Source organism: Lynx canadensis, chromosome A2 (genome assembly GCF_007474595.2).
Source record: "Lynx canadensis isolate LIC74 chromosome A2, mLynCan4.pri.v2, whole genome shotgun sequence".
Taxonomy (NCBI): domain Eukaryota; kingdom Metazoa; phylum Chordata; class Mammalia; order Carnivora; family Felidae; genus Lynx; species Lynx canadensis.
Genome location: NC_044304.2, coordinates 116,247,355 through 116,275,013, shown reverse-complemented (window position 1 = coordinate 116,275,013; position 27,659 = coordinate 116,247,355). Strand labels below are relative to the sequence as shown.

General features: G+C 35.4%; 1 protein-coding gene across 1 annotated transcript in view; it reads right to left on the bottom strand.

Moving 5' to 3' along the window:
- Nucleotides 1–27,659, bottom strand: part of MPP6 (membrane palmitoylated protein 6) — a 112,501-nt gene that overhangs the window by 30,882 nt on the left and 53,960 nt on the right. Inside the window, exons 3-5 of the mRNA XM_030308108.1 lie at nt 15,532–15,684; nt 11,802–11,954; nt 10,798–11,025 (exon numbers count right to left, since the gene is read on the bottom strand). Of these exons, the coding sequence (XP_030163968.1) occupies nt 10,798–11,025; nt 11,802–11,954; nt 15,532–15,684 (534 nt within the window). The remainder of the gene's footprint in view (nt 1–10,797; nt 11,026–11,801; nt 11,955–15,531; nt 15,685–27,659) is intronic.

Below are 27,659 nucleotides of genomic sequence, written 5' to 3'. Positions count from 1 at the left end.
GAATAGTAAGAGCATGCTGCCATCTAACTAGGAATTTCATTCTTATCTGTGGGACAACATACATTTTGTAACCATAAATTCAGACTTCCTGAGATAGCCCAAATTTCAAATATCTATTCCCCTATTCCCAAATTGTTCTGGAAATGTCATTATTTGTGGAACAAAACACATCACTCAGATGTAAAAAGGTTTCTAAAAGAGAACAATTCTTATTTTTTCATTTATTAAACTAATTTTAGAACATTACTTTCATGCTCAAAATCTCAGATTAACCTGGTTTTACTTTGAATTTTAAAAATCTATCTGAAAAATTAACCCAGGTTTTTATCTAAACATTTTGTAATGACCTTAAAAGTCATCAGAGATTTAACTAGATTTAGTATAATTACATTTTATTAAGTACACTGTAAAATGTTTTACTATAGACCATACATTAATGGTTCATTCATTACTAAGTTACTAAACACAACCTACTAAAATATGTGAATCTCATATTCTTATCACTAAAGAAAAAACTGAATGACCAATAATCTAAAGTAGATGAAACAGAGAACAGGAAGTACAAATAGCTTTTAAACACAAGAGATATTCAACATCACTCAAAACAAAACTGTATTTTAATAACATTTTCTTCCTGTCAGATTAGCAGAAATCCAAATACTTGATAACATTCTGTAGATAGGACTATGGTCCAACAGGCATTTTCCTAACAGGCTGATGGAAGATCTGGTTTAATCCATTGGGAAAACAATTTGACAAAAGCTATCAGAATTACAAATGCAAAAATCCTCTGACCTAGTAATCCACCTCTGGGAATGTATTAAACAGCAATGTTGCTCAGACATATGCAAAATGACCTCCATACAAGAGTATTAACTACTAAATTATTCCTAATAGCCAAAGATTAGAAGCAACCTAATTGTTTAACAACAGGTAAGTGGCTAAAACTCTAGAAAAGCATGGTTTCTTTTTAAAAAAAAAAAATTTATTTATTTTGGGGGGAGGGGAGGACAGTATGAGTAGGGGAGGGGCAGAGAGAGAAGGAGAGAGAGAATCCCAAGCAGTCTGCACTGACAATGCAGGGCTTGACGCCACGAACCATGAGATCATGACCTGAGCTAAAATCAAGAGTCTGATGCTTAACCAATGAAGTCACCCAGGTGCCCCATAATAGCATGGTTTCTTATGGGGAGTAAGGACTAGGTTGACAGTGGATTTTTTGAAAGAGAGATTTCAATTGAATACCTAAATATATTTCTTGAATTTTGAAACATGGGAATGATTCACCTATTTAAAAATTAATTTCTTATTGTAATACAAGATAAAAGAGGACTCCCACTTGTGACTAAGGTGAAGGAATAAAGGCCCCTCCAGCCTGAAACAACTAAAATATCAGACAAAATTGTACAAACCACTTTTTAATACATCAGACAATGAAGTCAGCAATCCCTAAAAAATGGAAACAAGGTGAACTATTCAGATGCCCTAGCTAACTGCATAAAAAAAAATTTCCAGGTTGCAAGTCAGGAAGGAAGAATCTAGGTGGAGCCTGGCAGTCTCCAAGTTGAGGAGATGAGCTGGGTGACCAGGGAGATCGGGTGGCTACAGTGTACAGAACCGAGTAATCAGTGAGGAAAGGGATGCACAGAGAAAGGACTCAAGAACTGCAAAGTGCTTCCTTCAGTCTTCAGCAGAGCACTGATCTGTGCATGGGTATAAGGGAACTACTCAAATTCACGTAAAGAACCAGCACAATAAGTAGCAATATCAGCAAGTCATACAGGGTCAGGAATAGTTTCTGTTCTCATCAAGGTGAGTGGAAAAGTCTCATAATTCATGAGGCATTGAGTAATCAGAAGGATTATGCCCTAGACTTAATCCTGCTCTGGCTGCACCTAAAGCTTAAAAAGCAAGATCTGAAAGGATTAAACTGCTCTTAAGTAACTTAAATACCCTAGAAGAGTTTAAGAAAAATTCTAAGATACAAAAATATTCAGCATTTAATAAGGTAAAATTTGTGATGTCTGACAGCCAATCAAAAATAACCAGGCATGCAAATAAGCAGGAAAACATAATCTAAATGTAGAGAAAAATAAATTAATGATACAGAAGAAAAAAGTGATCCATGAATGATAAATATGATAGAATTAGTAGAAAAGGACATTAAAATAGTTATTTTTAACTTTACATATTATATTCTTATGTTCAAGAAACTAGAGGAAGGACTGGGCATGTTGGGTAGAAACATGGCAGATATAAAGACGACTCAATTTAGATTTCTGGAGATGAAACCCAAAATATCTCAGATGAAAAAGTATACCAGAAGTGATTAACAGATTGAAGACATTGAAGAAAACAAGAGTAGTAAACTTGAAGGCATAGCAATTAGAAATTAAGATAAAAAAAAAAAAACAGGGAAGAAACAAGACTGAAATAAATGAACAGAGTATCTATCACTGAGCAAGGGGATAACTTCAAGGAGCCTAATATATGTGGAAGTGATGGCATCAAAGGGCAAGAGAAACAGGAATAGAAAAATAAGCTGAAGAGATAATAGTCAAAATTTTTCCAAATCTGATGAAAGAAACTGTCTCTTCAACAAATGGAACTGGAAAACTGGGTATCTGTATGCATTTCCCGCTTTCATCCAGATCTTACACCATATACAAAAGCTTGTAGAGTAAATGGATCCTAGGACTAGATGTGAAGCATAAAACTATACAACTTTTAGAAAAAAATACAGAAGAAAACCTTTATGACCTATGGTTATACAAAAATATTCTACACAGAATACAAGCATGATCTATAAAAGAAAACCGGACTTCATCAGAATTGAGAACTGCTACTCTTAATATTACACCATTAAGAGAATGAAAAGATAAGGCTTTTCACTGTGAGAAAATCCTTGTAAATCATAATTCAGATAAAATACTTACATTAAAAAAAAACATAAAGAACTCTCAAAACTAAATAAAAAACTCGGCAAAAAATGGATGAGATCTGAAAACAACCAAAACAGACATTAAAAAATAAGCACATGAAAAGATGCTCAAAATTAGGTAGTCATTAAGGAAATGCAATCATATTGAGATCCCACTACACACCTATTTGAGTGTCTAAAATTGTAAGGACTGACCACACCAAATGTTGGTGAAGATGTACAGTATGCTGATGAGAATGTATATGGGTGCAACCACTTTTGAAAGTAGTTTGGACACTTCTTTAAAAGTTCAACATGAAAAATAAATAAATAAAAGTTCAACATGGACCTACCATGACCTAATCCTTCAATTCCTAGGTATTCACCCAAGGAACTTACATGTAAATGTTCACAGCATCTTTTATTTATAATAGCCTCGAACTGGAAACAAAGTGTTCATCAGCCCGTTAATGGATAAACTGGTATAGCCAAGCAATGGAATACCACTCATCAACAGAAAGGAATCAACTGCTAATACACATAAAAAGATTGATGAATCCCAAAAGAATTATGTGAAAGACGACATATTTTAAAAAAACACAGCAAATAAAAGATTCATGCGCATGCTTTCATTTATATAAAAATAAGGAAAAAGTAAACTAAGCTATAGAAACAGAACACAAAGCAGTGCTTGCCTGGAATGCAGGGGAGGAGGGAAGGATTATAAATGGATACAAAGAAACTTCTGGACATGATAGATATTAACATATATATATATATATATATATATATATATGTTGTCTTGATTGTGTTAATGGTTTCACAGGTATGTATGTGTATGTGTCTACATTTATCAAACTGTACACTTTAAATATATGCTATTTATAGAAGCTTTATCTCAAAGATATTTTTTAAAAGTTTATTTATTTTGAGAGATAGATGAGAGTTGCGTGAGCAAGGAAGGGGCAGAGAGAGAGAGAGAGAGAGAGAGAGAGAGAGACAGACAGACAGACAGACAGACAGACAAACCCAAGCAGGCTTCACGCTCAGCATGGAGTTTGACATGGGGCTTGGTCTCCCAACTGTGAAGTCATGATCTGAGCCAATATCAAGAGTCAGACACTTAACCAACAGAGCTGCCCAGGCGCACCTCAAAGATATTTTTTAAAAGGAAAGATAAAAACTGTAAAAGTATGGGGCACCTGGGTTGCTCAGTCAGATAAGTATCTGACTCTTGGTTTCAGCTCACGTCATGATCTCACAATTTGTGAGCTCGAGGGTTGTGTCAGGCTCTGCACTGATGGTGTGACACCTGCTTGGGATTCTCTCTTCCTCTCTCTGTCCCTCCACCCCCTAAAAAATAAACAAACATTTTTTAAAAACGGTAAAAGTACTGAAAAAATAAGATATCGCACCGGATTATGCTGGGCCTATGCAAATGACAATAATTAACTGGAGAAAATAAATGTATGAAATGGCTGGAGAAACAGCTCTACCATGACTCTTATGTTAAGCCAGAAGGTGGCTGGTAATTTGTTTGGGAATATGTTGTCTGAACATAGAGCAAGAGTTTCTCACACACCCTCAGTCTCAACACATATTTTCAGGTCCATATGAATTTGCAATCAGAATGAGTTACAAGGTGGTGAATGCAGCAATCATAGTTGCTATGAAGTTCACTTTTTTTTTTTTTTTTTTTAAACGTTTATTCATTTTTGGGACAGAGAGAGACAGAGCACGAACGGGGGAGGGGCAGAGAGAGAGGGAGACACAGAATCGGAAACAGGCTCCGGGCTCTGAGCCATCAGCCCAGAGCCTGACGCGGGGCTCGAACTCACAGACCGCGAGATCATGACCTGGCTGAAGTCGGACGCCTAACCGACTGCGCCACCCAGGCGCCCCAAGGATGTTATTTTTCTAAAGATTTTCCAAGTACATGACCTCATCTTATTCAGTTACATGATGCCACACACATATTTTGAAACGAGCAGGGAGGCTGGAATATATATTTGGTTACAAAAGCTTTGAGGGACAATTCACACTCCTATTTGGTAAATATCCATCTGTGGGCCACACACTTAAGCTTCCGTCAAAAAATTTATTTAAAAAAATGAGGGGCGCCTGGGTGGCGCAGTCGGTTAAAGCGTCCGACTTCAGCCAGGTCACGATCTCGCGGTCCGTGAGTTCGAGCCCCGCGTCAGGCTCTGGGCTGATGGCTCAGAGCCTGGAGCCTGTTTCCGATTCTATGTCTCCCTCTCTCTCTGCCCCTCCCCCGTTCATGCTCTGTCTCTCTCTGTCCCAAAAATAAATAAACGTTGGAAAAAAAAAAAAAATTAAAAAAAAAAATTTATTTAAAAAAATCTATTAAACTACACTGTTCAGGTTAATTATTCTTAATTTACATCACACTTGATTCACTGGTTCACGCAAAACCTACTTTTGGTTATTTTATTTCTTTTAATAATGTGAAAAATAGCCTTAACTTATACTCAAAACAGAGGCTACAACCCTAAGTGGGGCTTCTGCTCTCATTCCATCCATTTGATCACTTTGGCTTGCCAGCTAGGGTAACCCTTATCCTGAATCTTGTGCTCATTAACACCTTGCTTTCCTTTTGTATAGTTTTATTGTACATATATAGGCGTTCCTTAAACTATGCAGCTATTTTAAACATAAAAAATAGCATCACACTATAGCATAAAATCTTTTGATATTTCCAGGCTTGTTAAGATGTTTCCAGCCGTACATACATATGAATTGCTCTAGGAATTCATTTTGATATATGTGAACACTCAACTCTGATAATGCTGAACTTTCCCCTACCCAGTGTGCTTATACCAATTTACACTGCCACTAGCAGTGCAGAAGAGATACTGTAGAATCACATGTATGTTTTTGCCAACTGAATGGTATAAAATGGTATTTTACACTGTGATTTTTAGTATCTCTTCATATGTTCACCGATACTGTGTCCCTTTACTTGATTTGTGTATGTAAATTGACAGGAACACAACTTCATATATTATCCACATTTAATAACCAGTTTCATCCACTGAATAGTCTCTCCTCACTGAAAGATACATCATCAAAGTAGTACATGTGTTACCTCTCTTTCTGAACTCTTTATTCCAGTGATCATTCTATCTGTTCCTATGCCAATAATACAATGGTACTTAATTTCTACATATGAGTAATGCTACATTCCTGCTTTTCTGCCTCACAAGTGTCTTGGCTATTCATCTTATTAAATACCAAGAACAAGCTTATTGGAATTTGTATTGAATTTCACTGAATCTAAAAGATTTTGAGAAAAACTGCTATGTTCACAATACTGTATTCCTGCCCATGAGCAGGATATATTTATTTAGGATGATATAATAATTCATCACAATTTGTGTGTGTGTGTGTGTGTGTGTGTGTGTGTGTGTGTGTGTAGGGGCCTTGTGAATACAGTTCACAATACTGTATTCCTGCCCATGAACAGGATATATTTATTTAGGATGATATAATAATTCGTCACAATTTGTGTGTGTGTGTGTGTGTGTGTGTGTGTGTGTGTGTGTGTAGGGGCCTTGAATATTTTTGTTAGATTTATTCCTAGACATAAATGTGACATTCTCTGACTCTGCTGTAAACGATGTTTGTCTTGGTTACATTTCTTGATGTTTGTTGATGACATACAGAAATAGAGGTTACTTTTGTATATTAATCTTATTTTCAAATATTTTGCTAAACTCTCTTATTTCTAATAATTTATAGTCTTGGGGTGTTCTTTGCAAAAAAAAAAATCATGCTACTTAAAAATACGAAGTTTTATTTTCTCCTTTCCAAATTTCTGGCTTCTATAATTTGTCTTTTTGTGCTTATGAAACTCTCAATAAAATATTAAATAGAAGTAGTGTTGTGAACATCCTTCTCCTAGTTCTTACTTTTTTAACTAGGTAAGACTTTGTTAATCATTCTTTTAAACTTCATATTCTGGCTTCTTTGACTTAACTAACTACAAACAAATAATGGCGTATAAGCAATAATTAAAAAGCAGAATTTAAGATACTATAGGTTTCTATACTTCAACATTATATATATTCATCCTAAACAAACATTTTTAAAGCAGTCAAAATTATTGAAGCTTTATTATTTTTTTAAACAAATTTAGTCAATTGTTTGCCTAATTATTGGAAGCCTCATCAAAATCCTGAACAAGATCACCCTTCTCCCCAATAGCAAGTGGTGCTTTTCCATCCAGCCACTGCGGTGTCCTTAAGCTTTGCAATACCCACACTGGTCTAAGAAGCTGGGTGGCATTTCTGTCAGCTGCTATGTCTTGACACGGCTGGTAATGGTAAAAATGTTTGCTTCTAGAAATGTCTGAACATTAGGATTATTAAAGTAGATAACCATTCCCTAGTCTGCAAATATACTTACCTCCTTAATATCAGAGATACTGTTTATTCTTAGTTTCTTTAAGAAGAACTGAAAAATGATATCACTTATTATAACAGATATTTGTTATGTCATCTGTTACTCTGTATACCATCTCAGGGCAGTTCTTTTTTACCACTGCATAATAATGTCTGAAGTCTGCAAGCTTCTCTTAGTTTATGATAGTTTCTTACATCTTGTTGGAGTAGAAATGAGGCTTTGTGGGGGAATGGGGTTGCACCCAAATGGTCTTAGGCAGACCAGCTGAGATTTCAGTTCCTGATATTAAAGAGAATGATTCTAATATTTACCTATCCAGAATAGTATTTTATCTAGTGTTTTTTAAAAATTAAGATTAAGGAACTTCCCTCTTGTTCTCAATTTACTCATCCTTTTAAAAAACATCATGAATATGTATTAAATTTTATCAAATTCTGCACTGAGGTTTTTCTCTTTAAATCTGCTAATGTGCTTGGTTACACATATTGATTTCCAGTATGAAACCATCCTACCACACATGGGACAAATCCAACTTGGACGTATCCTGTTATCTTTTTATACATCATGAAATTTCATTTGCTAATATTTTGTTGAAAAATTTTACATGCATATCCTTGAGTGAAATGGAACCATAATTTATTTTCTTATATTTTTGGTACCTAGCTCATGGTGGCCTCAAAGATGAATGAGAATTCCTATCAGTTTGGCTTTAATGAACAAATGGAATTATGAACAGCCTTTTGGAACAAACCCATTTTACATAAGTCGAAGAACTTCAGAATTAGCTACAACTTCTAATTCACCTTGGTCTCAAATTTAAAATTATAGATCCTCAGGCCTAATGAAAAATTTTGGATTTTTAATAAGCACCTCAAATGATTCTGATAAAAATGATCTACTGCTCATGCTTTGAAACACACCACCAGGGAGAGGGAGCTCCTGGCTTCCCTTTGCTCTCACAGCAGTTCAGAGGAAGAGTTAAGATAGGCCCACCAGGACTACATGATGAAGCTTCTATTGAAAGAGTTGAAGAGGCTAAATTCTCTTGCCTCTCCATAACTTTTCTTAGGAAAGATGACCATAGTTTGCTCAGGAGAGGCACTGGTAATGCCTTTTGTTCCAACATAATTAGTAATCATTTCCTTACTCACTTTAAACATGTTTTATTTAGCTCTCCTTTGGAAGCCTTCATATTATAGTCTCTTTTCTTTTTTATCCTAGGATAGGCCCAAGAACTGCCTCAGGCTTGGATGACCTCTCCTAACCCATTAAATCTTTTCTCCCAGTTCTAAAGGCTAGTAAAAGAGTTTGAGAAGGCATGGGATGGGGATAAATTTATGCCTAAGATGGGACTAAATATACTGGCACTTCACACTATTCAGATCAGTTCACAAGGTGCAGAATCTACAAAGGAATTTGAGCCAAAGTGCTAACAGGTAACATATTAATATTATAAAAATTTATCTTGCCTGTAAAAATCCAGGACAGCCTTGGTAAACTGGGAAGATTCTTGGTTTAAACCACAGGGAGGGAAAGATAATCTTCCTATCACAACATAATAAAAATAATAAATAAATCTTAGATACTACTTTTCCATACTACTCAGATCCAAAAGGAAATGTGCCAGTTGAGAAATGCAGGTGGTCTGAGAGGTACTACTGATGTGAAATGTCTAATTTCAAATACCCATTTCTTTTCATGATTCTTTTCTCTGAAGACAAGGTCTCTACCTTCACCTCAACCAAAGTTCATGACAAACCTATTTATTTTCAGAAGTCAAATATACATAATAAAATCCATGACTAAATATTCTATCCTATTGAAGGAGGATGGTGGAGGAGTAGGAGGTCCCTAGGCTTGCCTTATCCTACGAATACAACTACATAACTATCAAATCATCCTAAATACACCAGAAATCTACCTGAAGAGTGGCAGAACAAATTCCATAACTAAAGGTACAGAAGAGGCCACAGTGAAGAAGGTAGGAAGTATGGAGACAAGACCTGGAGAGAAAAGGATCCTGGCCACTGCAATGGGGAGGGAGCCGTGGTCATGGAGGAGGGAAGAGACAGACAAGCACACAGGGAAGCACATGGGGAAAATGAATCCCTGGAGCAACTGGCTTGGAAAGCGAGAGCATCCAAAGTTCATGAGTTCTTGCAACCAGTGAGGCCTAAATAAAGCCTGGAGTTGTAAAGGTTAGCATGCTTACCTCTGGGAGAACTCAGAGCTATCCTATCCATCAATGAACAATGTATAACAGGTATTTAACATGTTATCCATATATTTCAAAGAATTATATAGACTTTTAAGTTCTCATATTGAAAATAAGACCATTGGCAGTATCTTACGTAAAAACTTACAACTTCACTTACTCATGAAACAATAAATTTGTGGAATAAAGTTGAAAAATTAAAGGCATCAATCTGAAACATGGATAGATATTTCCTATGTCTATATTATCTAGGTTTGAAAATCTCCTCAGTTCCAACACCCCACCATGACTGCCAAATATTTTTCTGCAATCACATTTTTACTTTTCTTTCTCTACAATTCTATTACACCACCACTACCTCATCATCACCATCACAACAATAGCAGCAGCTATGTGTTGAGCGCTATGTGCCAGCCATGGCTATGAGAGTATGAAGTATGAATTAACTCATTTAATCCTCATAATATCTTTTGAGAAAATAAATATTATCCCTAACTACATACATGAGACAACCAAGCATGAGAGAGGCTAAGCTAGTAAGTGGCAGCATTGGTATTTGAAGTCAGTATTAACTTTCCATTAGAGTTGTCTCTCACAAATCACCTCCTCACATCTCTAAAATTCTGCTTCTGGGTTACACGATATCATTTCTCTCCGTTTGGAAGTTCACTTAACATGATGAAGTTAGATGAAAAGTGTCATTAAAACGTTCCCCTGTTCAATAATCTACTTTACCTAAAAGTTAGTTATAAAAATCAGGTCAAATGTGTACAAACCACGTATTCAAGGTTTTTCTCAATCTATACCCATCCTCTCTTTCTGGCCACATTCCCAATTTAGCCCATCACATGAATACTAAGCAAGAGCTAATTGGAGCTATATCTTATGCTCTCACAGGGCCTAATACAATGCCCAGAACATGACAGGTATCAAAAATGTTCGCTAGATTAATGACTAAAAGGCTTCATGATTTTTCTGATACTGAGCCATAGATTTTATAATACTAAGGTTCATAGTGCTCACAAAGACATTTCTTTATCCTTCCTTTATAATAAGATAGTGTTAATTGTTTAAAAATTTAAAAATTCAAAAATTCACTCCTGACAAAATAAGGCAATTCAGAACATGGAAATCATAGTTTTCTCTTTAGCAAAAAAAATTAGCAAGTGGCAGTTATACCCAACAGTGTTATTAAAGAAATGAAAGTATTCTTAATATTACCAAGAATTTTATTGCTAACCTGTTGAGGAGTTATGGTATCTCTATAGCTTGGTAAAATTTTTAGGGTGACACTTCCACTAATATTTTTCAATAATTCTTGTAATTCCTTTGGATTGTTTCCAACCTCATGGCCATTGACTTCTTTAATGATGTCTCCCACATGAAGCAGACCTTGTCGATCTATCATTCCCCCATGAAGGATTCGGGCAATTACCAGGTCATTATTTTCGACCCTAAATGTTACACCCTAAAGGAAATAAAAAACAGAATTATCACTGATTTTATATTACCAGGAAGAAATCTTAAATATTCATGAATATGTATATAAAAAACTAATACTAAAAGTAGGTCAGTGAATTGTTTCCATTTTTTCCCATGTTCTCTCCTCTCCCAATATCCCATTTTCTTAAATATTTTTTTAATGTTTACTTATTTTTGAGAGAGAGAGAGAGAGAGAGAGAGAGAGCGAGAGAGCATGAGCGCATGAGTGGAGGAGGGGCAAAGAGAGAGGGAGACACAGAAGCCAAAGCAGGCTCCAGGCTCTGAGCTGTCAGCACAGAGCCAGATGTGGGGTTTGAACTCACGAACTGTGAGATCATGACCTGAGCTCAAGTCAAACACTTAACCGACTGAGCCACCCAGGCGCCCCAATGCCTTCACTTTTTAATAACTTTCTTCTGTATTTTGATACTATAATTAGCAAGCAACTTGAGTTCATTTCTTCAAAGGGTATAGGAAGAAATGGAGTATCGTTATCTCCTGTAATTTTTGCTGCCCATTAGCAAACTTCTGGCCTCTATTCAGTTTAACTTTTTTTTTTTGTTTAATTTTGTATGCTATATTAAGTTGAGAGAGCATTAGTTGTGTATTTATATACAAGCCAAAAAACACTGATAAAACAGATAAACATGAATTAAAATTTTCATAGTAATACAAATTAGGAAAAAGAAAAAAATGAGATAGTGAATAAGCCACAAATATGTCAGATTTCAAATTTTAAAAGGCATTGATATATCTACTCACCAATGGCTCCCCAGCTCTTTTGTGAATACCAAGAATACGAATGGCATCTACTGGTAATAACTGATTATTGATAGAAGAATTATTCATTTCTGGGCTTGATGGAGGTGAATCATAACATTTTGATGCCACAATATCATGGGCCTCCAAGAGTGACTATAAGGATTCAAAACAGCCTGTGGTTATTGGTTATTGATGGAATAAGTTATTAAAAAATAAAGAGTTAATTATCCCAGTGGAGTGCTAAAATATTCCAAGGCACACATTATTAAATTCTAAAATATGAGTTAAATCAAAGGCAACAGAATCTTTTAAAGAAATATAAATAGTTTCAGTAACATAAATAGTATTATATTCCTTGTTTTAAAAGATTTGGAGAGACTGACAGAGTTTTATGATTTTTTAAAAAAAAAAAATGTTCAGAGGAAACTGAACCTAGTCTTCAAAGTAAGGTGCACTGAAGGCACTGGCTTTCACTGCTGCCATTGTCATCAGCAATATCATCATTATTTATCATCAATCCCTGTTTATTAGGTATCATACAAATTCAAATGGTACAGACCCTCATTTTTACTCTAAAATTGTTATATTAATTCTTTACATGTACAAAATGTCTGCTAAAAAGATATCCAATAGAAAATGGATAAATATTTGCATATCAGTGATAAGAGATGTTCTATTACTGAGAAAGGCTTAGTCTGTAAAACATATATTTTAAGGGAAAAAAAAAACTAATGAGCTAGTAATGGTCCTGAATATAATTTTACCTCCTACATTTACTATGTGCTATCATAAAGGATGACTTTGATCTAGCTTTCTAGGAATTTCTTACAATTTTTTGTGTATTTATTTTAGTTTTTCATTTATACTATAATTGTGTATACCCAACATAAAACTGAGCTGAAAAGTTATTTTTGTGAGTGGATGCAATGCAAGTTCAAAGACAAATCAAAATAGAAAGAAGGAAGAAAATGTCAACAGATTCAGAATAGAAGCAATCAGGATATGAGTTTAATTGGTAATTTCTGGTCATTTCATGAAAATATGCTGTAAGTGACTAAAGAAAATTTCCACAAGAAAAATTCACTAATCCACATGTAAAGATTATTCTTATAAAAGCTAGAAGGTGCTGAAACCTCTAAACTGGGCTGTTTCGTTTTCATCCTTTGTCCTCTTCTTAGGTAATATTATCTACTCCTGTGACTGCACCACTACTTATACATTGATTACTTCCAGAACTCTCATGAGCTTCAGATTCATAGACTAAAAATTTGTCCACAACTAGCCAAAGTCATGATAACCTCAAAATCAAAAAATGTAAGGACTGTAGAATATTGAAACATACTGAATTAATGAAAAATCCATAATTGCACAATCCTATTTCAAAAACAGAAGGACTGAAAACCTCATCTGTTACCATTCGAGACTGCTATTTTAAACAATTCTTTACTTTGAAAATTGGTGAAGGGAAGGATCAGGCACTTCTCTTTTATGAAATGCATTATGTGATAAGTAAATAACCCAGTTGAAAAGGAAACACTCTACTCTTTATAAGAGAATACCAGCTATAAAATATAAAATGAGTGAAACAGAAAAATGTCATTTTGAAGCCTCTAATGAAAATACTGATTCAGGCAAGCATTAATTTGTGTTGATAAGTAGATAAATGGTTGGACAAGAAATAGCATTTGTATAATGCAAGAATAATAACACACTAGATTATGTCCTAGTGAAGAATATTTCAAAAGAAGGATTTGACTGTCTTTGCCTTTAATCAAGGGACCAATCTCAGCATTAATAATGGTGGGCTAACTAGGTGTCACACATCTTCTGATGTAGTTTAATTCATGTTGCATCACATCACTAATGATGCATTCTAATTCCAAATAATTAACTTGAATCATCAACCTTTTAGAACTTCTATTTATAGGAAATAGAAGGGATAAGTAAGCAACACAGCAAAGAGACTACCAGACTCATCCAGACAGTGGGATATTCTGGAGGGCAGTGGCCTGGTCTCTTAAGAGGTCAACATCATAATCAAGGGAGAATAGATGGTCCAATCAAATGGCAAACATGGGTCTAGGTTGGAAACCCATAAGTACAACCAGCTGTAAAGAATATTTTGTTGTCAAATGGAGATGAATAGAATATGCATATTACATGAGATAAAGATTCACTGAAATGGAAAAGTGGAAATTAATGACTGGAAAAAAAAAGGTAAGTTACAAAGTACCTTGTGCAAAAGGATCTCAATCACTAAAGAAAAAAATACGTATGTATATGCACAGAAAAAGTATGGAGGAATATGCACTAGAATAGTACAGTAGTGTTCTGGGTACTAAGAACACAATGTCTTAATTTAAAAATTTTTGCTAGTATTTTCTAATTATATTTATTGAACTTTATATAAATTCATATACTTATTAAATTTACATATTTATGAAAAATATATAGCATGCCTGAAAGCTCTACCAGATGCTTGAGATATCACAAACTTAACATGGCCAGTTACCTTAACATTAACATATCAGTTTCTTCTAGAGTGTTCCTCATCTCAGTGAGGGCCACCAATTATTTTTCAGAAATCTTACCCTTGTCAACTTCCCACATCCCTCTTCTGCAACTACACCACATGTAACCAATCACCAAGTCCTGCTGATTTTATGGGTTAAAACTTGAAAATCCTTACATACTCCTCTTTTTTCCCTTCTCATGGTTTCCCACTGTTCTCAGGATAAGGCCCAAATAGTTCACTCTGACTTATAAGACCTTAATCAACTAGTACCAACATAAGATGTCTCCAAAAACTGTCTTTTTTTTTTTTGTACTTAAGATCCTGATTCATGGAGAAATCATTTCACTATCAACCTTCATATTTTGCAGCCACATTGTTGAAGGGTCATAGAAAGTTCCTGAGAAAAACCAAAGGGGTTTTGCCATTTGATTTTCAATGTTAAGATTTGCAGTGAAAGCAGGTGACACTTTATTCTTCTATCGCAGCACCACTTATTGAACGGTCCATTCTTTCTCCCCTAAAATGCAGTATCTGTCATAAATCAAGCTGCCGTATATATGTGGATAGATTTCTGGGATTTTTATTCTCTTCTATTCATTTATTTTTCGAACAATGTCTCAATACCACACTTAATTATGGGTTTATAAGAAACCTCCCCGCCTCCTTCCCTTTCTCTTCTGAAACTGACTCTTTGTTAACAGGTTAACTCTTCACTGATACAGGCCAATGCTTCAATTGTATTTATTTTTTTGCACCTGTGGAGGATATGCTATGGATAAGTTTCTATTCTTACACAGTCCTCTCTTATTCCAAGGTCATCGATTGCATCTCAGTCTCAGAAGCAATACTGCAACAGCTTTAACAAGGAAGGCTGTGAAACTGGTAGTGAGGAATAAAAATCCATTATCACAGTAAGAAAAACATCTTTAGCATGCGTTCTGATGGTGAATCAAGGCTGGTTTTAATTACACAAAGGAAAATCCATTCTGATGTCTTTTTGCTATACATTTATGTACTGTGTTTTAGTTATGTGTGTCTGTTTTTGTATCCTCAGTGTATCAGGGTAGTAAAATACCTAAGTTGGAATTCACATATTTACAAAATATGGCTCTAAAAAATCTTAAATATATCACCTTAAGCTGGAACTTAACTATTAAAAGAGAATACTTTGGGAATACAGGGGACTTGGGAAGAAGAAGAATAGGCAAAGTTTACCTGGAAGTGAGGCTCTTTGAGTATACCAACCAGTTCTGCCACATTTTCATCCACATTTATTAAAGGAGTGATATCTTCAAGAATTTCATTGACTAATTCTAAGTTATTGTCACTGACAGCTTCTAGTTTTGAATCTTCTAGCCTCTCATGAGCCTGAAAAGATAACCGTATATTAAAGTCATAACACACATTGTCTTGCTCCAGACCATGGTTTTCTTCTTGATTTCTTTTTCAAAAAGAATGTTTTAAAAAATGTTATTCCAAGGTTTGGTTCATTGAAACCAAATTTAATAGTCCAATCAGAGGCAATATATAGATTCTGTAGTAAATGTTATCATGCAGTATAATAAATCTTGGCTTCTATTCCTAACCTAAAAGTCATGGAAAACTTTTTTTAATTAAACCATGAAAAACTGAGTAGGTATGGGGAGCCTGGGTGGCTCAATCCACTGAGCGTCCACCTGTGGCTCAGGTCACAATCTCATGGTTCATGAGTTCCAGCCATGTGTCGGGCTCTGTGCTGAAAGCTCAAAGCCTGGAGCCTGCCTCAGATTCTGTGCCTCCCTCTCTCTCTGCCCCTCCCCCACTCATGTTTTCTTTCTTTCTCTCTCTCTCTCTCAAATAAACATTAAAAAATGTTTTTTTTTAAATTTTTTAAAAAAAGGAAAAAGAAAAAACTGAATAGGTCAAATGACAATTTAAAAAACATTTTCTAGCCAATATAAATTCCTCATGACTTTCTTATCTAGGCTCAAACTCTAGATGATACTGCATATGCTTTATGAAAATAAATTATAAATAAAAACAAAAAATAGGAATATAATCATTATATGGACTGCCATTAAAAAATAATAAAAACCATTCTGGGAGCACCAGAATCCTAAAGCTACCATTTTCCAACTTTGAAAATCAGCAAAATAGTGTCAATTCAGGGAAGGTAGCTCTTGAACTGGACCTTGAAAGACTGTATGATTTTGTTAGGGGGGTGACCCTCTCATATTTCTGTATTAAGTTGCCTTTTTTTTTTTTTTTTTTAAATCTCACAATCTTTTCCATGCAAAATGGACTGTGAATCACACTGTCACAGAAAATAAGTAGGTTTCAATAGTGAGGGTAAAGCAGAGTTTTAAATTCAAACTGGAGGGGCACCTGGAATGCTCAGTCAGATGAGCCTCTGACTCTTTATTTCAGCTCAGGTCACGATCCCAGGGTCTTGGGATCAAGCCCTCGCTGGGCTCCACACTAAGCCTGGAGCCTGCTTAAGATTCTCTCATCGTCTCTCCCTCCTTCCCTAACCTTACTCCCTCTGACCCCCTCCCCTGCTTGCACGCTTGCAAAATCGCTTTCCAAAAAAAAAAAAAAAAAATTCAAACTGGAAATGAATGCTAAATATTCTCTATTTTTTAAAAATGTTTAATTTATTTATTTTGAGACAGAAAGAGTGAGTAGGGGAGGTGCAGAGAGAAGGAGAGAGAAAGCATCCCAAACAGGCTCTGTGTCATCAACACAGAGCCCAGTGTAGGGCTCAAATCCACAAACTGTGAAATCATGACCTGAGCCAAAACCAAGAGTTAGATGCTCAACAGACTGAGCCACCCAGGTGCCCAGCATTCTCTCTCTTTTAATTGCTCTTTGTTTTTCTGATAAATGGTTGCTGTCTGATTCTGAAGACAAAGCAGAGCATAACTGTTAAGATTTAATGTATAAATGAAACGATGTAAGATCACAAACCTTATATTTAATATTTTAAGATCAATTTCTCTAAGTACTCAGGAAAAATCCAAGTTTCAAGTGGTAACAGTATCGGTTAAACTTTATCTGCACCTATAATACTTCAGCTGTTATTTTTACCACAGAGTGGATCCTTCAAAGACAAATAGAGATTCTAATTTTTAAAATGCAATTTTTTTCATTTAAATGTATTTCCTCTAAGTGACTCACAAGAGTGAAGTAAGAGCTTAAGTAGAAGAGGCGGACATATATTAAGCAACATTTCTAAGAAATACCTCAGAAGAAGAAATTTAAGTCATATGAAGACAGAAGAAATTATAACTGTTATTAAACGAAGAAAAATGTCAAAAGACCAAATGTAGTTTAGAGAAAGCAGTTTCTATTACATTTGGATAAGAAAAAAATAGATAAAAAAATTAAGATTAGAAAACGTCACAAAGAATGGAATGGATAAATTTGTAATTTTCTGAAAGCATAACACAAGCCTAATAAGGATAAAATGATGAGGACACTCAATATGTATCATAAAATGATTATCACCATTGGAAAAAAACTAAAATAACAGACATAACTAGCTAACTCTTGCAAAACAAACTAGACTTATTACTTTAACACAAATATTCGCTGTTAACAAATACTGAATTTAGCATCATTAACTTTGCTAACCTTGTTTAACCTCTTATGGTAGTATAAGAAAGTTTAAGCAAAAAAAAGGAAAGAAGCTTAACATTTATTGAGGGCTGTGTGTGTGTGTGTGTGTGTGTGTGTGTGTGTGTGTGTGAGGGAGGGAGGGAGGGAGGGAGGGAGGAAGAGAGACACCATGTTCTCAGTGCTGTGTGAGTGAATGAGTGTGTGTATATGTGTATATCAAACAAAGATAGATGTGTTATTATCTTCACCTTATAAACACTCATGCAAAGTAAGATAAAGTGATTTGCTTGAATTCATACTACTGATAAGTGGCAGTCAGGTAGTCTAATATCAAGGCATATCTGACTTGATCACTATATAGACAGCCACTGTGGTTAATTATTCCATCTACTATATGATGTATCATTCTAACTCATTTTAACTGTGTGAGATATGCTCTCATTGACTGCTAGTTGAGTTGCTGCTTCTTAGCATGTTTTTCTAGTCCAGATGTGGTGTTAATTATGTTCTACTACATCTGTCCTCATAGTTATTTTATACTCCTATGGTTCAGAATAAAACCCACCCCTTCAACCTGTACCCTTTGTGCTCCAAATAAGAGGTATAAAAACACCACCTATTTCTCCAGGAAAACAGATAATGACTGGCTTACAGTTTTCAGGTAGTAAGTCAGTATATTTTCTATAACATCCTATGATTATGTAACATTATCAATTCAAGACACTGGGACAAGTAAAGAAACCAAAATGATCACTGACTTGAGAACTCTAATAAACCCTTCGTTTCTATGTTCATCTACCTTACTGCTCCCAAATTGGGTGAGGACACATGGGAATGTGGAAAGACCCACAAGAAAGAGGAAGTAAGTAGGAGGGCAGAATTATGTTATAAAAACAAACATACCTGAAGGTTTTTTCACATGAACTGCACAGACTGGTTCTGTAGTAGGAGAAGAATATCACCACACAATACAGAAATTCTCAGAAAAAAGCTTTTTAGTGAAACTGTAGCTGTAATTATTTTAACACAGAAAGCCAATTTCTTAAAAAATATTTTCATAATGTTTATTTTTGAGAGAGAGCGCAAGTGGTGGAGGGGCAGAGAGAGAGAGAGAGAGAGAGAGAGAGAGGTGGACAGAGATGTGAAGTGGTTCTCCGCTGACAGCAGTGAGCACAGTGCAGAGCTTGAACCCATGAACTGCAAGACCATGACCTGAGCCGAAGTCGGATGCTCAACCAACTAAGCCACCCAGGCACCCCGGAAAGCTCATTTCTGAAATACAGTTGGGGCTATCAAGATCAACTTTAGTTTTTCCAAGAAAGCAAGTGTAGGTCCATATTTGTTAACTACGTAGATTTTTAAGCTCTAAGATACTGTGAAAGAAGCTGGGACCTCTATTCATTTTAAAGTCAGAATATATTTACTAGCTTTTAAGAGGCAAGTACCAACTTGAATTTAACTAATCCGACCAAAAAAAAAAAAAAAAAAAAAAAGGAAATACTAAAAACTGACCAGAAGGACAGATGAATCATTAGCTATTTGAATAAATGGGTCTTGTTTCCTTTAAGAAAAAGCATTATTAGAAAGCTAGCATAATTGGGGCACCCAGGTGGCTCAGGTCATGATTTCACTGTTCGTGGGTTCAAGCTCCACGATGGGCTCTGTGCTGACAGCTCAGAGCCTGGAGCCTGCTTTGGATTCTGTGTCTCCCTCTCTCTCTGTTTCTCCCTGCTTGCGTTCTCAAAAATAAAGATTGAAGGGGTGCCTGGGTGGCTCAGTCGGTTAAGCGTCTGACTTCAGCTCGGATCACGATCTTGCAGTTCTTGGGTTGGAGCCCCATGAGGGGCTCTGTGCTGACAGTTCAGGGCCTACAGCCTGCTTCGGATTCTGTGTCTCCCTCTCTCTCTGCCCCTCACTGCTCACTCACACACACACACACACACACACACACACACACACACACACACTCTCTCTCTCTCTCTCTCTCTCTCAAAAATAAACATTAAAAATTAAAAAAAGATTAAAAAAAAGAAAAAAAAACGAGCATAACTTAATAAAAATATATTCCACTTGCCACAAGGGTTGAAAGAACATGCCACAACTGGCTTTGTAGAACACTTGGAGCTGACACAAATATGGCCTAATCTACCTGGTAGGTCCAGTTCTGAGAAACCTATTCACCACTGCATCTTAGAAAAATGACCTACAAAGAGGAAAAAGTTCTTTCAGGACTTTTAGGTATTTTATATTGGCATAGTCTAACCATGCCTGCAAGCAAATAATAACAATAATAATAATAATAATAATAACAACAACAGTAAAAAGTCTAACAGAAGCTGTGGGCTATAATAAAGAGACAAATACTACTATTTATTATATTGTATCTAATACTACTATCATTTTGTGTAGTAACCTTTTCTCCCTTAAAAGCAAGGACCAAAATACCATAAAATTTTTAAAATGTTTATTTACATTTTTAGGAGAGAGAGAGAGAGAGCGCGCGCACACGTGCACATGCATGCACAAGGTGGGGGAGAGACAGAGAGAGAGGAAGACAGAGGATCTGGAGCAGGCTCCATGCTGTGAGCGCAGAGCCCAAAACAAGGCTTGAACCCACGAACCATGAGATCCTGACAGCCGAAGTCAGATGTTTAACTGAGCCACCCATGTGCCCCATAAATTTTGTTTCTATCTTCTTTGAACGTGGCTAAGTACGTGGTAGTTGCTCATTAAATATTTCCTGAAAAAGCTAAGTACATGAGAAACAAATTTGGCTGTGGTCAAAGAGTTATCCTCTTCTATTCTAGACATTTAGGACAAGAAAGATCAAGAGAAGCCCACAAATGGTCAAAAATAAATAAGAATTTGAGCAGAAAGTAGAAATGAGAATAGAAAGCAATTTCTAATTTGCTTCTGCATACATTATATCAAAGAGAATGAGATTTGTTTTGAACAACAAAGATGAAATAAGTATAAATAAATTAGAACTGAATTCTCTAATGAGTGAAGAACTTGTCAGAAATTTAGTTAACCAAAGAGGTCAAATTCTTACGTTAGATAAACTGTATATCAAAGTACTCAGGGAGCTTCTAAATAACATTGCTGAGCCATTCTTAGAGGTATCTGTAGAATCAGGAGAACCACACAGATGTCAAAAAACTAGAAATGGGAATCTGTTATGCTTTTAAAAATGAGAAAAAAACGTTTTTTTTTTTTTTTTTTAAAGCTTGGCTTTAACAGTATTCAGAGAAAATATAAAAGATACTTTTTATAATCTTTGAGTGGGAAAGACCTTTCTAACTTATGTTGCAAAATCTGGAAAAGCCATAAATTAAGCAAAAAAGGCCCAATAAAGTTAACATTTAAAATTTCAAATTTCTTGTTAAAAATTAGCAAAGTGAAAAAACAAGTGAAAAACTAGGGTTAAAATACTTACAAATCATAATATAGACAAAGGGTTAATTTCCTTATATATAAAGGACTTCTACAAACCAATAAGAAAAAGATCAACACATTAAGAGAAATAAGCAAATAATATGAAAAATTCACAGAAAAGGAAATTCAAACTCTTAAACATATGAAAAGATGCACAGCCACATTCATGAGAAGTATAAGCAAATTATAATACAATATTCTTTTTTTTTTATCAGATTGTCAAAGATAAAAATTCTGGTAACATACCATGTTAGTGAGAATAGGGTAGAAGACAGACACTCTCACACATTTCCCCCCCCCGGTGGGAACATACTAGTGCGCAGAGTACACATTTATCTCAAGCTCACATGGATCATTTCCCAAGACAGACCACAGTAAGGGCCATAAAACGCATCTTAAAAAGTTTATAAGAATAAAAATTATATAGAGTATGCGCTCAGACCACAATGGGATTAAATCGAAACTCAGTAATAGAAAAACAGCCAGAAACCCATGAAACACTTGGAGACAAAGCAACACATTTATTTTTTTTTAATGTTTATTCATTTTTAAGAGACAGAGACAGAGCACAATTGGGGGTGGGGCAGAAAGGGAGGGAGACACAGAATCTGAAGCAGCCTCCAGTCTCTGAGCTGTCAGTACAGAGCCTGATGTGGGGCTCGAACTCACAAACCGTGAGATCATGACCTGAGCTGAGATCAGATGCTTAACCGACTGAGCCACCCAGGTCCCCCAAAGCAACACATTTCTGACAATACACAGGTCCAAGAAGTCTTAAGAAAAATTTACAAATATATCAACCAAGTGAAAAGAAAACTTACCAAATTTGGGGGGATGCAGCAAAGGCCATATTTAAAGAGAAATTTATAGCAGTGAATGCATAGTTAGGAAAGAAAAAAGACCTGAAATCAATAATGTAAACATCCACCTTACAATATAACTCAAAAAAGAGCAAATTAAATACAAAGTAGAAGAAAAGAAAAATTTAAAGCACAAATCAATCAACTGAAAAGAGAAAATCAATAAAAGTTAATGAAACCAAAAGCTGGTTCTTTGAAAAGATTAAAATTCCAGCTTAACTAAGAAAAAAGAGAGAAGACAGAGATTTACTAATAACAGAAATGAAAGGGGGGGGGCATTACTACTGACACTATCAATAAAGGAATAATATGAACAATTCTAAGCCCAGAAATTTGATAACCTACATGAAATGGATCGATTCCTTTAAATACACAATCCAACAAAACACACAAAAGGAAATATAGATAACTTGAATAGTCCTATATCTGTTAAAAAATTATATCAATAATTAATAACCTTCCCAAACAGAAAGCACCAGGCCCACATGGGTTTGCTGGTAAATTCTACCACACATTTAAGGAAGAAATTATACCAATTCTCTACAATCTCTTCCAGGAAGCCGAAGAAAAATTTCTTAATTCATTCTACAAGGAGAGCATTACTCTAATACCAAAACTGGACAAAACCTTAATTTGTCATTATACAGTTATTAAAACCCAGACAGACATATTCAACACAAAGTATGAACACTAATGTACACTATGCACTTTAGCTAATAAAGTTTTAAATAGAAAAACTGAAAAGAAAGTACAGAGAATTTCCATGTATCTGCCTCATCCTAGTTTCCCTTATTCACACCTTGCATTAGTGTGATATGTTTGTTATAAGTCAATTTGATATACTATTACTAACTAAAGCCTATAGTTTACATTGAGATCCATTCTTAATGTTGTATAGTTCCCTGGTTTTTGACAACTGCATGTCATCTATGCACGTTTACAGTATCATATAGAATAACAGTTCCACTGCCCTAAAAATGCTCCATGCTCCACCTACTCACCCTCTCTTGTACTTTCCCAAACCCTGGCAACTATGGATTGTTTTGTATTGTCTCTATAACTTTTGCTTTTTCCAGAATGTAATATAGTTGCAATCATACAGCATATACTCTTCTAAGACTGGCTTCTTTCATCTAGCAACATGTATTTAAGGTTCCTCTGTAGTTTTTTTGAAGCTTGCTAGTTCAATTCTTTTTACTGCTGAATAATATTCCATTGTATGGATACATCACACTTTATGCTATTAAAGACATCATGGTTTGCTTTCAAGTTTTCATAATTATGAATAAAGATGCTATAAACATTCACATGTAGATTTCTATGTATACATAAATTATCAACTCACTTGGGTAACTATCAAGGAGTGCAACTGGGGCACCTGGGTGGCTCAGTTGGTTAAGCGTCTGAATTCGGCTCAGGTCATGATCTCACAGTTTGTGGGTTCAAGCCCTGCATCAGGCTCTGTGCTGACGGCTCAGAACCTGGAGCCTGCTTCAGATTCTGTGTGTGTGTCTCTCTCTCTGCTCCTCCTCCCCTCGCACACACACACACACACACATACTCTCAAAAATAAACACTAAATTTTTTTTTTTAAATTAAAGGAGTGCAGCTGCTGGATTGTATGGTAATACCATGTTAGCTTTCTAAGAAACTGCCAAAGCGTCTTCCAAAGTAGTTGTGCTATTTGCAATACTAACAGCAATGAACAAATAGCTTCCTTTTTATAATATAGGCCTACTTCAGAGATACTGTGGGTTCGGTTCCAGACTACCACAATAAAGATAACATTGCAATAAAGACAATATCGCAGTAAAGCCAGTCAAATGAATTTTTTGGTGTTCCGGTGCTTATAAAGTTACTATAGTCTATTAAGCGTGCAATAGCATTGTGTCTGAAAAAAAATGTATATACCAACTTAATTAAAAGTTACCTTATCACTAAAAACTGCTAACCATCATCTGAGCTTTTGATGAGTCATAATATTTTTGCTGAGAGACTCACACCTCAATGCTGATGGCTGCTAACTGCTCAGGGTGGTATTCCTGAAGGTCTGGGTAGCTGTGGCAATTTCTTAAAATAAGACAAAATGAAGTCTACTGCATTGATGGACTCTTCCTTTTACAAATGATTTTTTTTTTTTTTTTGTAACAGGAGATTCTGTTTGACAGTTTTTCCCCTACAGTAGAACTTCTTACAAAATTTAGAGTTAATCCTCTCACACCCACCATTGCATTATCATCTGTTGCTGTCATTTCAACAATCTTCACAGCATCTTCATCAGGAGTAGACCCCATCTCAAGAAACCATTTTCTTTGCTCACCCATAAGAAGCAACACCTCATCCATTAAAAAGTTTATCATGAGACTGCAGCAATTCAAATATTATAATGAAAAAGTGCAAATATCTTGAGAATTACCAAAATGTGATACAAAGACATGAAACAAATGCTGTTGGAAAAATGATACAAATAGATTTGCTTAATGCAGGGTTGCCACAAAGCTTTTTTTTTTTTTTTTTAGAAAATCCACAGTATCTGTGAAGGGCAATAAAAAGAAGCACAAGAAAATGAGGTATGCCTGTGTACATTTTGCAAATATTTCTCCCCAATCAGTAGCTAGCCGTTTCATTGTCTTAAAGAGGAAATTTTAAAATTTTGATAAAATCTAATTAATGAAATTTTTCATTATGCTTCATGCTTTTTATGTTTTACCTATGAAGTCTTTCTCTAACCCAAAGTTGCGAAGTTTTTATGTATTCTTTTAGATGTTTTAAAATCTTAGTTCTTACTTTTAGATCTATGATTTGTTTTGAGGTAATTGTATATAATGTGAGGAATAAGATATTGTTGATTTTTTTGCATGTAAATATTCTATTGTTCCAGCAACACTTATTTAAAGAACTATCATTTCTTCATTGAATTACCATGGTATTATTAATAAAAACCAGTTGACCATACATGTGTTGGTCTCTATCTGGGTTCTAACCTGTGCCACTGATCTATACCAATATTACACTGTTTTCTTTACTGTAGGGTAACAGTAATCCTGGACATCAGGTTGTAGAGAACATCAAATTTTGTTCTTTTTTAAAACTGTTTTTGTTAGGGTAGGTCCTTGATAAATTTCACTATCATCATGTCAGCCTGAAATTTTGACTGCTATTAATAGGGATTCTATAGATCAGTTTGGGGAGAACTGACATGTTAAAGACAAATGAACCTTCCAAACCCTGTATGTATATATGTATGTATGCCTTTAATTTCAGCATTTTTTTTATAGTTTCCAGTGTACAGGTCTAGCACACATTATTACATTTACTATTTCTTTAATTTACAATTTCTGATTCATTGCTAGTATATAAAAATACAATTGATTTATGTAGATCAATCTTGTATCCTGTGACCTTGCTAAACTCACTTGTTAGTTCTAGAAGGTGTGTTTCCCCTCGCCCCCCCCCCCCCCTTTCTGGTAGATTCTTAGGGTTTCAACAGAGACAATAATGTCATCCTTGAATAAAGATAGTTTATTTTTTCCTCTTTAATCTGTATGCCTGTTCCTTCCACTGGCTAGTACCTCCAGGTATAGAAGTGAATGGAAGTAATGAAGGCTGAACAGGAGTGATCACAGAAAGACAGCATTCTATGTTCCACCAAGAATTATGATGTTAACTATGGTTTTTTTTTTTTTTTTATTTTTTTTTTCAACGTTTATTTTTTTTTGGGACAGAGAGAGACAGAGCATGAACGGGGGAGGGGCAGAGAGAGAGGGAGACACAGAATCGGAAACAGGCTCCAGGCTCCGAGCCATCAGCCCAGAGCCTGACGCGGGGCTCCAACTCACGGACCGCGAGATCGTGACCTGGCTGAAGTCGGACGCTTAACCGACTGCGCCACCCAGGCGCCCCGCTTGTTTTTGTTTTTTTTCTTTTTTTTTTTTAAATTTTTTTTTCAACGTTTTTTATTTATTTTTGGGACAGAGAGAGACAGAGCATGAACGGGGGAGGGGCAGAGAGAGAGGGAGACACAGAATCAGAAACAGGCTCCAGGCTCTGAGCCATCAGCCCAGAGCCCGACGCGGGGCTCGAACTCCCGGACTGCGAGATCGTGACCTGGCTGAAGTCGGACGCTTAACCGACTGAGCCACCCAGGCGCACTATGGTTCTTTTTTAATAGATGTCCTTTATCAGGTTGAGGCAATTTCCTTTTAAATTTACCAAGTTTTATCAGGAATGAATAACGTTCAATTTTGTAAGATGCTTTTCCTGTGACATAATCACATGATTTTTTTTTTATGTTATCATTAGAATGCTGACATTTATTGGTTTTCAAATGTTAAGGCAGTCTTGCATTTTTGAGCCAAAACTCACTTAATGGAATATTTCCTTTCTTGAAATGTCTTTAGCTGGCTTTGCTATTAGCGTAACAATAAGCCTCATAAAAGTAAATGTTCCTTTCTCTTCCTTTGAGGAAGAAATCAAGTAGAATTGGTATTACTTCTTCCTTAAAAGTTTGACAGAATATTATTGGGAAGCGATTTAGGCTGGAGCTTCGAGAAAGGTTTCAAACTGAAAATATTCAGTTGAAAAAAATAAATACAAGGCTATTCAGGTTGTCTATTCTTACATAGGTTTTAGTTGTATCTTTTAAGGAACTAGTCAATTTCACCTAAGTTGTCAGATCTATTGTCATAAAGTTCTTCATAATATTATTCTTGCAATATCTGTTGGATTTGTACTGATGTCCTTTTTCATTTCTGATACAATAATGTGTGCGTAGCTAGAGGTTTACTTATTTTACAGTTATATTCAAAGTTATATTGACTTTTTCTATTTTTGTCTTTTATACGTTCAAACTTATTTTCATTATTTACTTCTTTGTCCCTATTTTGAATTTGTTCTTTTTCTATTTTTTGGAGGTGACTTATCACTTAGATGACTGACTTATATATTCTCTTCTAACTAGACATTTTCCTCCAAGCATTGCTTTGACATGTATTTTCATTTTCATTCAATTCAAAATAGTTTTTTTTAATGTTTCTTTGTTATTTCTGCTTTGACCCAAGGCTATTTAAAAGTATGCTGTTTAATTTCCAGATATTTGGTAATTTTTCAGATAACTCTGCTACTGAATTTTAGTTTAATTTTGCTTTAGTTTCATAGGTCTGCTACAACAAACTGGGGTGAATTCTGCCCAATGTACTGTGTAGTATGAGGACTCTCCACTCAGGCTGGTGAGAATGCAAACTATTCTCCATCCTTTGTGATCTCTGGAAATTGTTTGGCCTACTGTGCTTTCCAGGGGATCTTCCTTCTAACTCTAGAGGCTTACTTCATATATATATACAGGTCAGTACTCAGCCAAAGATTTGAGGGCAGATTCTAGAGCCCTTTTTGTGTTCAGCTTCCTCCTCCCTGATTCCAGTCAGTCACTTCAATCTCCCCAGATCCTGACCT